The 12,653-nt window shown below is 29.8% G+C and overlaps 3 protein-coding genes across 3 annotated transcripts; 1 reads left to right on the top strand and 2 right to left on the bottom strand.

The window, feature by feature from the left end:
- Positions 1-1,406: 1,406 nt before the first annotated feature.
- On the top strand, positions 1,407-4,560 carry PGO_123710 (sulfate transporter; the record flags this gene model as incomplete). Its single annotated transcript, XM_028689161.1, has 5 exons — positions 1,407-2,162; positions 2,500-3,192; positions 3,571-3,693; positions 3,950-4,276; positions 4,465-4,560. The coding sequence occupies 5 exons, from the start codon at positions 1,407-1,409 to the stop codon at positions 4,558-4,560; spliced, it is 1,995 nt and encodes a 664-aa protein (XP_028544962.1).
- A 517-nt stretch (positions 4,561-5,077) lies between these two features.
- On the bottom strand, positions 5,078-7,427 carry PGO_123700 (hypothetical protein, conserved; the record flags this gene model as incomplete). The annotated part of the gene is made up of 5 exons (XM_028689160.1): positions 5,078-5,144; positions 5,429-5,470; positions 5,581-5,760; positions 5,929-5,989; positions 6,176-7,427. 5 exons carry the CDS (start codon positions 7,425-7,427, stop codon positions 5,078-5,080), a joined length of 1,602 nt encoding a protein of 533 aa, XP_028544961.1.
- Positions 7,428-9,150: 1,723 nt separating this feature from the next.
- On the bottom strand, positions 9,151-10,870 carry PGO_123690 (diacylglycerol kinase; the record flags this gene model as incomplete). The annotated part of the gene is made up of 2 exons (XM_028689159.1): positions 9,151-10,593; positions 10,805-10,870. The coding sequence occupies 2 exons, from the start codon at positions 10,868-10,870 to the stop codon at positions 9,151-9,153; spliced, it is 1,509 nt and encodes a 502-aa protein (XP_028544960.1).
- Positions 10,871-12,653: the final 1,783 nt, after the last annotated feature.

Genomic DNA, 12,653 nt, shown 5'->3' with positions numbered 1-12,653 from the left:
TGTGTAAATATTTTACCTCTTTCCTCAAAAGCACACATACATAAAAACATATAAGCTTAAATGTATATATAAATATAAAAAAGAACATTTTGCTAGCACGGCATTGGGCAAATGCAAATAGGAAAATTAAGATGTGACTATATATATTTTTTGAATTCTTTCGAACGCTACTTAATTCGATATATGCAGCATATGCTCTATTTATGTCATTTTTTTAAAATGTAAAAAAAAAAAAAAATAATGCTCGTGTTTTTTTTTTTTTTTTTTTTTTTTTTTTTTTTTTTTTTGCTTTTTTCGTCGAGTTTTCCATTTTTTTTTTCGTGCTTTCCCATTCATTCATTTAGCTTTTTTTTTTTTTTTTTTTTTTTTATCTTTAACCCTCTGGAAGTTTCATAATTAAAGAAGGCTTTTTTCCTGCATGATGCCATCATTGCATACAATTCTCACAACTTTAGAGGAGAAAAAGCGTGTACTTGTTCATTATTCATTTTAATAACTTTCATACATATTTACTTACATATGTACGTATGCATATATGCACATACAGATACACACATACAAATACGCACTTATATCCTAACCGATTTTGCAACATATACACCCCCACATATGTAATATATGCCCAATCCATAGTGAATAATTCGTATAACATATAGCATAATACTTCACAATTTGTCAAATCGTCATTCTCAATTAAATGAAGATCATAAGAGTCTTTGTTTTCTTCACCTTTTTTTTTTTTTTTTTTTGCGTGAAAGATTTTAATTTCCAACTTCTTGTCACATCCGTCCAAGGGAAGTGCATTATAAAGCCCGTGTAACACATTCTGGTAGAAAACGGGAAGAAGATTTTTCATGTATCTGTGGAAGAAGAAGGCAGAGACAAGCTTACGACGTGGGGAAAAATAAAAGACAAAAAGACAACTAAACAAAGAAATAAACACACAAGTAGCCCACCAAATGATCTACCAGTTGACCAAAGAAACAAAGAAGCAAGACATAATAACGTAACGCAAAGAAGAGGACGAAGGAAGGAATTATCAAAAGAATCAAACGTAAACAAGTGTGATAAATGTGACAACGATTAGATCATGAAGAAAGACCCATGAGAGGGAAAGATTTATTTAAAGAAAAAAAAAAAAAAAAAATATTTTTTTTTTTTTTTAAATTTCGCTTATCCCATAATAGTGTACGAGAGGAGAATAGTTAAACAAATGCATAGATACTTATCTGGGTATATAAATTAATTACATTGTCACGTGTACCTCTAAATATATCTAAATAAGGAGGTACATAAGAACTTCCTTCATTTATACACTGTAACAACTACTGGTTAATGATACATAAAGCGTGTATAGACAAATAAATAGTGAGAAAGCAAAAAAAAAAGAAAAAAAAAAAAAAAAAATGTACGAAACGAAAAAAGGAGATGATATAATAATAAACGATGTAACAGAAAAAGTAGTAGATTTTAGTAAATTGGATGAATCAACAGAAAGAACTCAAATATACCATGATGACTTATGTGACAACGATATAAAAATATGTTTACCATCAAGAATAGGATTTCTTCCAGCCATTAAATCAATGACTGATGGTATAAAATGGGGATGGGGATTTACAAATACTCCAAAAGAATCATCTAGATATTATATAAACGAAATATTATGTGGATGTATATTATGTTTAACAATGTTACCTGAGATGATATCCTTTTCTATGATTGCTAACATTCCACCATATATTGGATTACAGGGTGCTTCTTTTCTTTGCTTAATAACGTCTATTTTTGGAGGATCTCCCGCAGTGATTCATGGCGTGACGGGGGCGTTTGCTTCTGTGTGTTCAAAATATTTAGTTGAAAATAATAATGTTGATCTTTTACCAGAAGGCATAGAACGTCTCTATGTTTGTATACTGATATGTTCAGTTATGTTATTTTTCTTCTCTCTGTTCCATATGTCGGCTTTAATTCAGCTAATTCCCACCCCTGTGTTTATTGGATATTGTAATGGATTATCTATTATATTTTTAAGGGCTCAGCTACATACGCTAAAAAATCCATACACACATGAGTATATTAAGGGCTACTACTTGCTTTTTTTTGTCATTATATGTACCCTGGTTGTCCTCATAGTGGAACTCTGGAAGAAAATCCCCAAGGTACGAAGAACGAGGTTACAGCGCCTGCTTAACATGCTTGTTTTTGACGTCTTAATATATATATATATATGTGCATATATATGTGTACCTGCTTAACGTTTTTTCTGCTGAAACAAGAGGTGCACCAAATCATGGGAGCACTGCTTACAGGCTTATTTTACATGTCACCAAGAGGTTACGGTGTTCAGTAGTGATGTATATGCTATATGCTACCTATCTTTTTGTTTGTTTGTTTGTTTTTCATTTTCCATTTCTCTCCCTTTTTTGCCAACTCGCTATCCCTTAAATTTACCTCTCATATGGACGCATACCCTGCACCCCCTTTTACCACTCACAGATAGGCCAGAAGATCCCGTCAACCCTAATAGCTATAACTGTTACTGTATTTGTTGAATTTGTTATACTTCGAAAGTTCCTTCACAACAATTTCGATTCGTTCAAAGATGTAAAATCATATACAGTGGGGGATATGTTTTCCTTTACGTCAGACAAAGCCAAGCCAACGTTTTTATTTACAAATAAAGAATTAAATTTTTCCAAAGTGGAATTTAATATAGAACTTCTAAAACAAATAGTAAATATGTTTGTAGTGTTACTTCTTGAAGTTTTGATGGTCAGTGAAGTGATAAAAGATATGGGAGGTGTAGAATGTGATACGAATGAGACTATATTTTCTCTTTTTATTGGAAACCTTTTAGCTACCTTAGGAAGTGCTGTTGGGGGTAGTAGTTTGTTAGGATTATCAGTACTGAATTATAGAAATGGTGCAAGAGGAAAAGAGAGTGGTGTCGTTGCATCTGTCTTGATATATGGCATATTACTCTTTGGATATTCTTTGTTGAACTACATTCCCCTGTCGTTTTTATGTGGAATCATGGTTACTGTTTTTATTCATTGCTTCAAATGGTTTTCTATTCCCATAGTCTTCTTCACTTTCTGTCCTGGATACATAAGAAACTGTCATCCCTGTATGAGCAGGAAGATATCAAGATGGGACGCCTTCATCATTGTCCTCGTCACTGTCTTATGTGTAATGGAAAAAGAGAGAGGAAAAAAAAAAAAAATAATAAATAACAAATTGAATGACAAAATAAATAGCAAAATAAATAAAATTAATAGCAAAAATAAATAACTAAATGAATGACAAAATAAATAACAAAATAAATGCACCAATGTAAAGGCGTTTTATGTATATGCACACACAATACACGCTGTACAAACTGCGCACACTGCATATACAAGCCTGTGTGCACGCATGCAAATTCTGTCAAAAACGAATGGGACTAGGGTATACCCTTTTGATTCTTCCCCTCGTGTGTTATGACTGTTCTTATGAACTATTCTCATTTCTGCATTTTTATGATTTCCAAATTACAACTCCCTCTATTTTTCCCCACCTTTCTGACAGGTTTTCGTCAGCGTCCCAACCGGTGTTTTTGCAGGGATAATTTTATCCGCATTGGTTTATGTATGGCAAAGTAAATCCACATTCAAGTTTGAAATATTTTATGATAAGGACACAGACACCAAGGTAAGGAATGAGGATGATACATTCAGATCATAATTCCCAGGCACGCAATTATGTACACGCGTTATATATGTACATATATAGAAAGAGAGAAGGGATAGCGCGAATGTAAAAAAGGAATACATACCTGAAGGCGCAGCTAAACGGGATATATACATGTATATATACATGTATATATATGTATATATATGTATATATATGTATATTTATACGTGTGCTTACACTAATGTATATTGTCACCTATAACCCATTTTTGCAGTATTACGAAATTGAGGGACACTTGTTTTATGCGTCGAAGAAGATGTTTACGAGATTGTTCAGCTATGATAAGGACAGTTCAACTGTTAATATTGTCCTTAAGGGGAAAAGTACCCTATTTGATTATACGGCCATTGAGGCCCTTACCTCAGTTAAGCAACAGTACAACCTGAACAATCGAAATGTAACAATTCATGGGCTAAGCCATGAGTGCATTAAAAAAATTGCAAAAATGAATCATTTGTGTAAACAAATTGATGTAGATTTAGTAAAAGTGGAAGCTCCAGTTGTTCCTTTGCTATATAAGCCATTACGGACTATTATGAAGGTACATATTTATGACATTTATTATGAATGTATAAAATATCTCATCATTTTTGTCTACCTATATAATATGTAACAGTGTTATCATTATGCAACAATACAAAATCAGATTTATACATTGTGATGACATTTTCATATATATTCTATTCCATCATATTACTCCTCTTGCTCATTTCCTTTTTTTTTTCTCAGACGCAAAAAACCATAAGGAGAAGAATGTCTTTTAAGAAGAAGAAAAAGAAAAAAGAATCACACAGCAGCGAATCACATGATGAAGTGGAACCATAAGATAGAATGTTATCAATCTACTGAATATATAGTTAACATGTGTTTAAAAATATGTATACCTTTTTTTTTTTTTTTTTTTTTTATATGCATCAATTTTTTCAAAGTTATTTTCTGTTTTTCTAAATTTTGGTCCAATTCGGCCAAGTTTTATTATACACTTTTTACCTATAAGCACTAATTTTTTTTTTTTTTTTTTAATTTATTTATTTTATGTTTTTGTTGTATATGTACAAAAAAAACATGCACACCGCATATTGGGACATATTCATTTATTCATAATTCAGAAAAAAGCACATCGTCAAACATGTAAATGTATAAATGTGTACATATATATGTATCTGTGTGTCCCCCCGCTCGATCTTTTTTTTTTTTTTTTTTTTTTTTTACCCCACTTTTTGGCCCATATTTTTTTAAACCCTTCATAATTTGTTACCTGTTTTCGTCCCTATTCTTACGCGAACCACAAGAATTATTTATCTTCTACACGAAACACATGTTTCCTCCATATGACATATATTCAGTATGTATGGCTTCTTACGCTTTTAAATGCTTTTTTTATGTACTCAAACTTTTCATCATAATTTCTATTAAAAAGAAAGAAATTGTGAATAAAGAAGAAATCGTTATGCATATGTATACGTAATGATGAATTTATGTGCATGTGCTTTCGCTTGTAAATTCTTCTTCATATATTTTTTTATTTATTTAACTATAGAGTTATTAAATTTTCAATAAACTCGTTAATTTTTCAACAAACTCGTTAATTTTTCAACAAACTCGTTAATTTTTCAACAAACTCGTTAATTTTTCAACAAACTCGTTAATTTTTCAATAAATTTTTTTACTGTTTTGTTGTAATAAAAGCTACCTTAGTTTTTTCCATTCATATTCGTATAGCATAATCGGGTTCCTATGAAAAATGAGGGGTGGGGAAATGTGAGAAATAAAATCTTGATTTCTATAAAATCCAAGTAAACACACATGGATTTCTTATATATACATGCCAAAGTGCTATCTCACCATCCTAAAAACTTCAAATGTCGAAGTTTGTAGTTTAAATAATGCCGATGGAACTTGTTCTGACTATCCTTCACATTTTTGTTCATGTTTCTGTTATGCACTAATTCGACGTAAGTGTTTCTGAAATCCGGAAGGTAAGAAATCGGGTATATGTGGATTTGCTTATTCTCTACTTTGTACCTGTTCAGGGGGACAGAAGAGATTACATCAGTATGCATCAGTAGACATAAATATATTAGGTATGTTCATGCTGACACAGAAACACGTACATACATAAGCATGTACAAGCACAAATACATATACACACAAACACACACACCTCAAAATGTGAGTGTCGGTTATTGTTACCCATTTTCCTTTATGAAAAATATGACCTGTTTACTAAATATAGTTTCTCGTGAGTCTTTGCCTATGAACAAATTGAGATGCATTATTGTCTTATTTGTGTTTATCCAACACTGATAAGTATTCTTTACATCAAGTTGGGTTTGTATACTTCCTTTTTTAAAATATTTCATTTTCATCCCAACTATCCCTCGATATTTTGCTCTCTCCCTCTTTTTACCCCCTTTTTTTTTTTTTTTTTTTTTTTTACCTTCTATTTTTAGCTGTTTGACAAAATCAAAAAATTGAGCATTTGGGTTGTAAAAATTATTGTATAGAAAATTATCTGATCTAATAAGAAGATCGAGAAACTTTAGTCTATACAAACTGACTGATGGCATTAGTGTAATGGAAGTAGAATCATTTAACTTATTTTCTTTCGCGTTAAAATACAACTGATGGATGCTATTTATATTGTCATTACAAATGGCAATATTAGAACTGTTTTTACTCATTTGTAAATCCATATCGATGTTCGTGTCGAGTATGACATTATTGTTATATTGGTATTTTTTATATGTGGGATATTCTTCCTCCTTATTTACACATATCAGTTCTAATTTTAATAAATTGATTAATTGATTTATATTTTTGTAATTATAATAATTACATAAAAATATATTATATATAACTTTAATTAATATGTGAATATCTTTTTTTTCCCCTTTGTTATAATTGTCTCGTAATATTTCTAACAATATATGAATATCCGTAATTTCACAATTAAGGCGAGAACAAGATTTTATAATTGTCACTAAATATTTTGATATGTCCTTTGTTTTCCCTTCATTGCTCCTTTTAACAATTTCGTTTATAGATCTTGAAAAAAATTTTTGATTAATCCATTTTTTATTTTTAAATGATGATACTAATTTAACACTTTCGACTAGTTGTTCAAGTGTGTAGAATTCTATTTCATTGTTTAATTCGGAGTAAATATAATTATATATAATTTTATCGTAATCTATATTTAGGTAATACAGGTATTTAATTACTAGTAATAAAGAATTACTTGTGTCGTTTTGTCCTATTTTTCCATCAATGGATTTACTTAAATTTTTGTTTTTCCCTTCCTTTTTTTCATTTTCGTTAAGTAGTAGTACATAGGATAGTATTACATTTTTCAAGAGTTCCTTCTCAATCAGGACTCTTTTTGACAATAAAATGGTGTATGCAAATATAATTTTAAAATCATCTTTTTTTAAACTTTTTAAAATTTTTTCACTAAACAAGGTGTAAACGCATTCTTTAATTTCTTTCTTGTAATTTTTGTATGAAGATATGCAAATCTCCTTTTCTTTTTTGTATTTGTTAATGCATTGAATCATGTTACTAGACAATCTTTCAAATTTTTTTAGTTCGTGGTTTAAGCTCCCGAATGCACATTTGGTTTTATTCAGTATAGTACTTTTTCTCTGGCATCCACCCAGTTTGTTTTTATTCGCAAGAATGATCTTCAGCATTATTTATTTATTTTTTTATTTTTAAATACCACCTTTGTGCATTTCATAGCTGAAGTCTTGTCTTAAGATTAAGACACAAACACATGCTAAAGTTTCTCAGCTTATGTGTGTAAACAGATCTAATTAAGCAAACCCGTCTTATCACAGCTATGATAGATGGTGTGGTTGTAATGGTACAAATCCCCATTTCTACACAACATTCTCCTCGCCTTCCTTGATCCTAAATGCATAGGTATTAGTAAAAAAGGACGAATTGTAAAATCACTAAATTTTATCTTATTCAAAAAGGAGGAAATTCCTGCTGATCATTTAGTGATAAATTACAGAATCTGGTTTGTTGTCATATATTCACTGAGTCCGTTCGTATCATGCACTTTTAAAAATATATCAGAAATTGCCCATCGGAAAAGTAAATGTTTTTATGTAAATATAAATGTATATACGGAGAGAAGAGGAGAAAAAAAAAAAAAAAAAAAAAAAAGGAATTAAACACACCTTTAATAAAAGCGCTTTAGTTTTTCTACAAGTCGTTTTTTTCAGTTCAGCAAATAAAAAAAAAAAAAAAAAAAAAAAAAAAAAAAAAAAAAAAAAAAAAAAAAAAAAAAAAAAAAAAGAAATAAAAACCCCTTTAAAAAAACGCTTTAGTTTTTTTAAAAATCGTTTTTTTCAGTTCAGAAAAAAAAAAAAAAAAAAAAAAAAAAAAAAAAAAAAAAAGATGCGTGAAGTAAAATGAGTTGAAGACCCATAAGAAAAGGGCTTGTGGAAGGATAAAATGACAAAATATGGAAATATGCACATATACATATATATATACAATAATGCACACAAATCTATGTACATTTGACCGGTCATGTGGGTCAAACTGCGCGCTCCCTAGCTGTTATACCGTGAAGGGAGTAGAAAATTCTGATAAACATGTGCAACAGAAAAAAGGACCATTTTTTATGCATCGATAAATTAAGCTACAAGATCATAGGTCTCCTAATCTCGCACCCAAAGAGGTTCCCAAGTTATAGTTTTTTTTAAAATCCCTAAAATGGGCTACATTTATGTATATACATGCACACATATTTATACACACGGGATAAAAACTCTTTTGCAACATTTTTAAACATTAGAAGTGTAAAATAAAAAAAAAAAATGAATAGAAAGGAATTAAGGTCAAACAAAAAGGGAGTGACGCATGCAAAAAAAAAAAAAAAAAAAAAAATGTTTGAGGTTTTCCTTACAACAAATATAACACTTGGAAATGTTAAAAGCAAAGTGTGAAAGTACGCGATGAGGCGCTTAAAGGGGGTGTAAGAAGGATTGGAAAACGCAAGCCATATTGTACATATAGTAAAAGCACTGTGATGTTAATAGTAGTGGTATTCGGTATGGTTACATGTATACTACTTCTATTGAGGCACAAATAAAAGGATATTAATTTAGGAAATCCAGACTCACACAGGGAGAATCCAACGTGGGAGAAAAGTAAATAATGTATATATGATACAGGGAAGAAGCATAATTTTTTGACCCATCAGTGCATAATACCATATGTGTGAAAAAAAAAAAAAAAAAAAATTACCCTTATGTGTATGCATGTGCATATATGCGTACGTGTTCGAACATGCATATTTCGAGGTCTTTCTTTTGGTATTACCCAACAAACTTCTAGAAATCACTCCTACAACCGGAATATGAACAAAAAAAAAAAAAAAAAAAATTGGTTGAACAAAATTTAGACCATATTTTTCAAAACATTAATCTTCTTGTAATGGTCAATAGATAGGAAATCGGGTAAAGACATAAGATAATACTCCCCATCCACTTGAAAGTAAACATTACATTCTTGCTCTTTAAAGAATATTTTCCAAGGGCCAACTCCCTGATGCACTCTATAAGCTCTACCCCTAAGAGTAAATTCTAACCCTAAGTCAACACCTGATTTATAAATGACAAATTCTAGTATACCATCTCCTACTTCTTGTTGTGATTTTTTTAAATCTTTATAAGCTTTTTTTTGATCCGAAGGTAAATCCTTTGGAAGTTTTAAACCAAGTTTATGCGTGTAATTCCATATGTCATTACCAGATGAGTAGGATGGTATGTTAACACATATAATACTCATTGCTTTTTTTAATAAGGGGTATGGAGGAGAATTATTATCATTATGATTTGTTGTAAATATTACATTATCAAAATTTTGACCTGTTACCATTTTGTCTATAATGAAATTGACAGGATTATTCTTTTTAAAAATAATTTTTTTAAATCCTTCAACAAGATAAATAAGCTTGTTAACAAAAGCACTTTTTTGTCTGTGTCTTTCAAAACCTCTACCTATTCTGGATTCAATACCAATACTGAAATAATTGCTCATACACAATTTTAACGTTTTAATATTTTTATTATTCTCTGTGAGAGTTTCTTTTTTTTTAGTTTTAGAACTAATTTTATTAAAATATCCATTATCCTTTAATACTACATTAATATTCCAATAATCATGCTTCTCAATTTTGGACCGAAACGTTTGATCTACTATTTTTTTTAAAATATTAAATAAAAAGGTATAATTAAAAAGTCCGTCCATTTTCTTCCATCCAAAAGCTTTTGCAAAATCATTACCTGTGCCAAATGGAATAACTCCAACAGCAAATTTATCATCATTGATGTTATAATATTCAGCTTCTTGTAAAAACCAATTTAAAGTCCCATCTCCTCCTGCTACTAATACACAAGCAGTTATATTTTCATCATCCCAAGCTGTAACTGTTTTATTAACATCTCCTAATGTCTTTTCGTTTCCTTCTCTTATGTATCTTGTGTTATCATCTGTATTGTTTTTTTCTCCATTCTCTGTTCTGCTTTTTTGTTCATTTGCTTTGTTCACATTTGTGCTATTCTTAGAATTGAAATTCTTTGTAGCTTTAGAATTTTCTTCCTCCAATTTAATATTTTGAGATTCCACACTTTTTCCCTCTACTGACGAGTTATTATTACTACTAAATAATTTTGAACTGGATGCCAAAGTCTGACTATTTTTGTCAACCTCTCTTGGGTTATTGATTACGGAACTTAGGTGAAGGAACCCAGGCTTTTTCCCAGTCTCACCCTCTAAAATGTTGTAAATATGAAGGTGGCATTTATAGGGCTTGTGGAAAGATATTTCGTTAGCTCCGAACTGGGATCAAAAATAGGCAAGAGAAAGGACACAGGGTAAAGGGGGTGCATGTGTGTGTTTGTGTGTATGTGCATGTTCATGTGTGTGTTTATGTATGTATGCGTGAGAAGGGGAGGTTTAGGAATTCATGTATTGATGTATACAAGCCTGTGCATACTTCTCTATGCACATGTAGGAGGACGCTCATGTGTTTCTTTTATGCAGTTCTTACATCGGTAAATACAGAAGCTCTATTACCCCCAGCAGTTGGGTTCACAAAGAGGAAAATATACTTCATGTTTCAGTTGCTTCAGCATTACCTAATAAACCTTAGAAATATACAAATGTGTTTATATGTAGTAAATTTATTTTTATTTATTTTATTATATTTTCGGACCAGTTATATTTAATCGAGGAGGATTCACTTAAAATAAAGAAAGGAGAAAAAAAAAAAAAAGAAGCGGCGATTCATGTTTTCGATATCGATTTTGTCATTAATGTCTCTTTCGATATAACTTTCTATCACACTTTCAACCACGCTCTAACTATTGTTATCCTTATTGTTATAGTTTTTTACTTACGCATATTTATAGGTGTCACCTTAGGGGCATGTTGAATCAACTTTAGGAAAAAAGAAAAACTTAAATAAGCTTCAAATATTGACAGTAAAGATGCGGATTTGTTTAATTGCGAAAAGTTGAAACATTTTAAAAAAAAAAAAAAATAATAATAATAATAATAATAAAGACCATAGGAACGTAGGAACAATTTTGTTATTAAATTCTACCCACAAAAATATAAAAAAACAAAAGGTTCCTAGAGGTTAAAAAAAAAAAAACAAAAAACAAATGCGACACATTGTACAACGTAAACGTATTCGAATATGTTTGTTCATGTGTGTATTCACATCTTGATGCATATATTGACGTACATATATACACACTCACAAACCAATGCATACACACATACATAAATACATGTATATATACCAATTCGCGCACATGTGTTTACACAAACAGGTACATTTACCTATTTGTTCAGGTATATATGTACATTAGCATGTATAATTAAATACACACATATAAAGTCATATGCACATTTTTGGTATTCGTATACTCAATTTTCTGAAGATATGCGTTAATTTACAAAATAGGGGGAAAAAAAAATATACAAATAAAACACAAAAGCAAAATACGAAAATAAAATGCGAAAATAAAACATACAAATAAAACGCACAAATAAAATACACAAATAAAACGCACAAATAAAATACACAAATAAAACGCACAAATAAAATACACAAATAAAACGCACAAATAAAATACACAAATAAAACGCACAAATAAAATACACAAATAAAACGCACAAATAAAATACACAAATAAAATATGCAAGTAAAATATGCAAATAAAATGAACGAACAAAATAAACAAATCAAACAAAGAAACCATATGAACAATTCAAATAAACAAACCAAATAAACAAAAATTATTGGAAAATATCTTTTATTTCCTGTTTTATGCACAAAAAGAAAAAAAAAAAAAATTACATGTTCGCAAATTACACTAAAGGAAAAAAAATAACGTCTGCATTTTTTTTTCTTTTCCATCTTGCACATGGGATATATGATAATCCATAATTTTAGAAAAAACATAAAATATAACATCAAAACAAAGAGAGTAAATGAAACCAAAACAAAGAGAAAAAAATGAAATAAGAACAAAGAGAAAAAAATAAAATCAAAACAAAGAGAAAAAAATGAAACCAAAACAAAGAGAAAAAAATGAAACCAAAACAAAGAGAAAAAAATGAAACCAAAACGAAGAGAAAAAAATGAAACCAAAAGAAGGCAAAAAAATGAAACAAAAATATGTATCTTATTACTTTGAAATAAAGGAAAAAAACATTTACGATAGAAAGAAAAGGCAAAAAACTTTGTATAAGGAGCGGTTACTAAACCGTTTTGTCACACGGATCGATTACATATAGGGATCCCCAATATTTTTAGGATCACCAAATCACGCAAAATAAAGAAAGGCAATTAAGATAATAATGTGAAGGCACTTAGAAATGTATAAATT

This window comes from Plasmodium gonderi (genome assembly GCF_002157705.1).
Source record: "Plasmodium gonderi DNA, contig: Chr12, whole genome shotgun sequence".
Classification (NCBI taxonomy): Eukaryota; Apicomplexa; class Aconoidasida; order Haemosporida; family Plasmodiidae; genus Plasmodium; species Plasmodium gonderi.
This window is presented reverse-complemented; position numbering and strand designations above follow the sequence as displayed.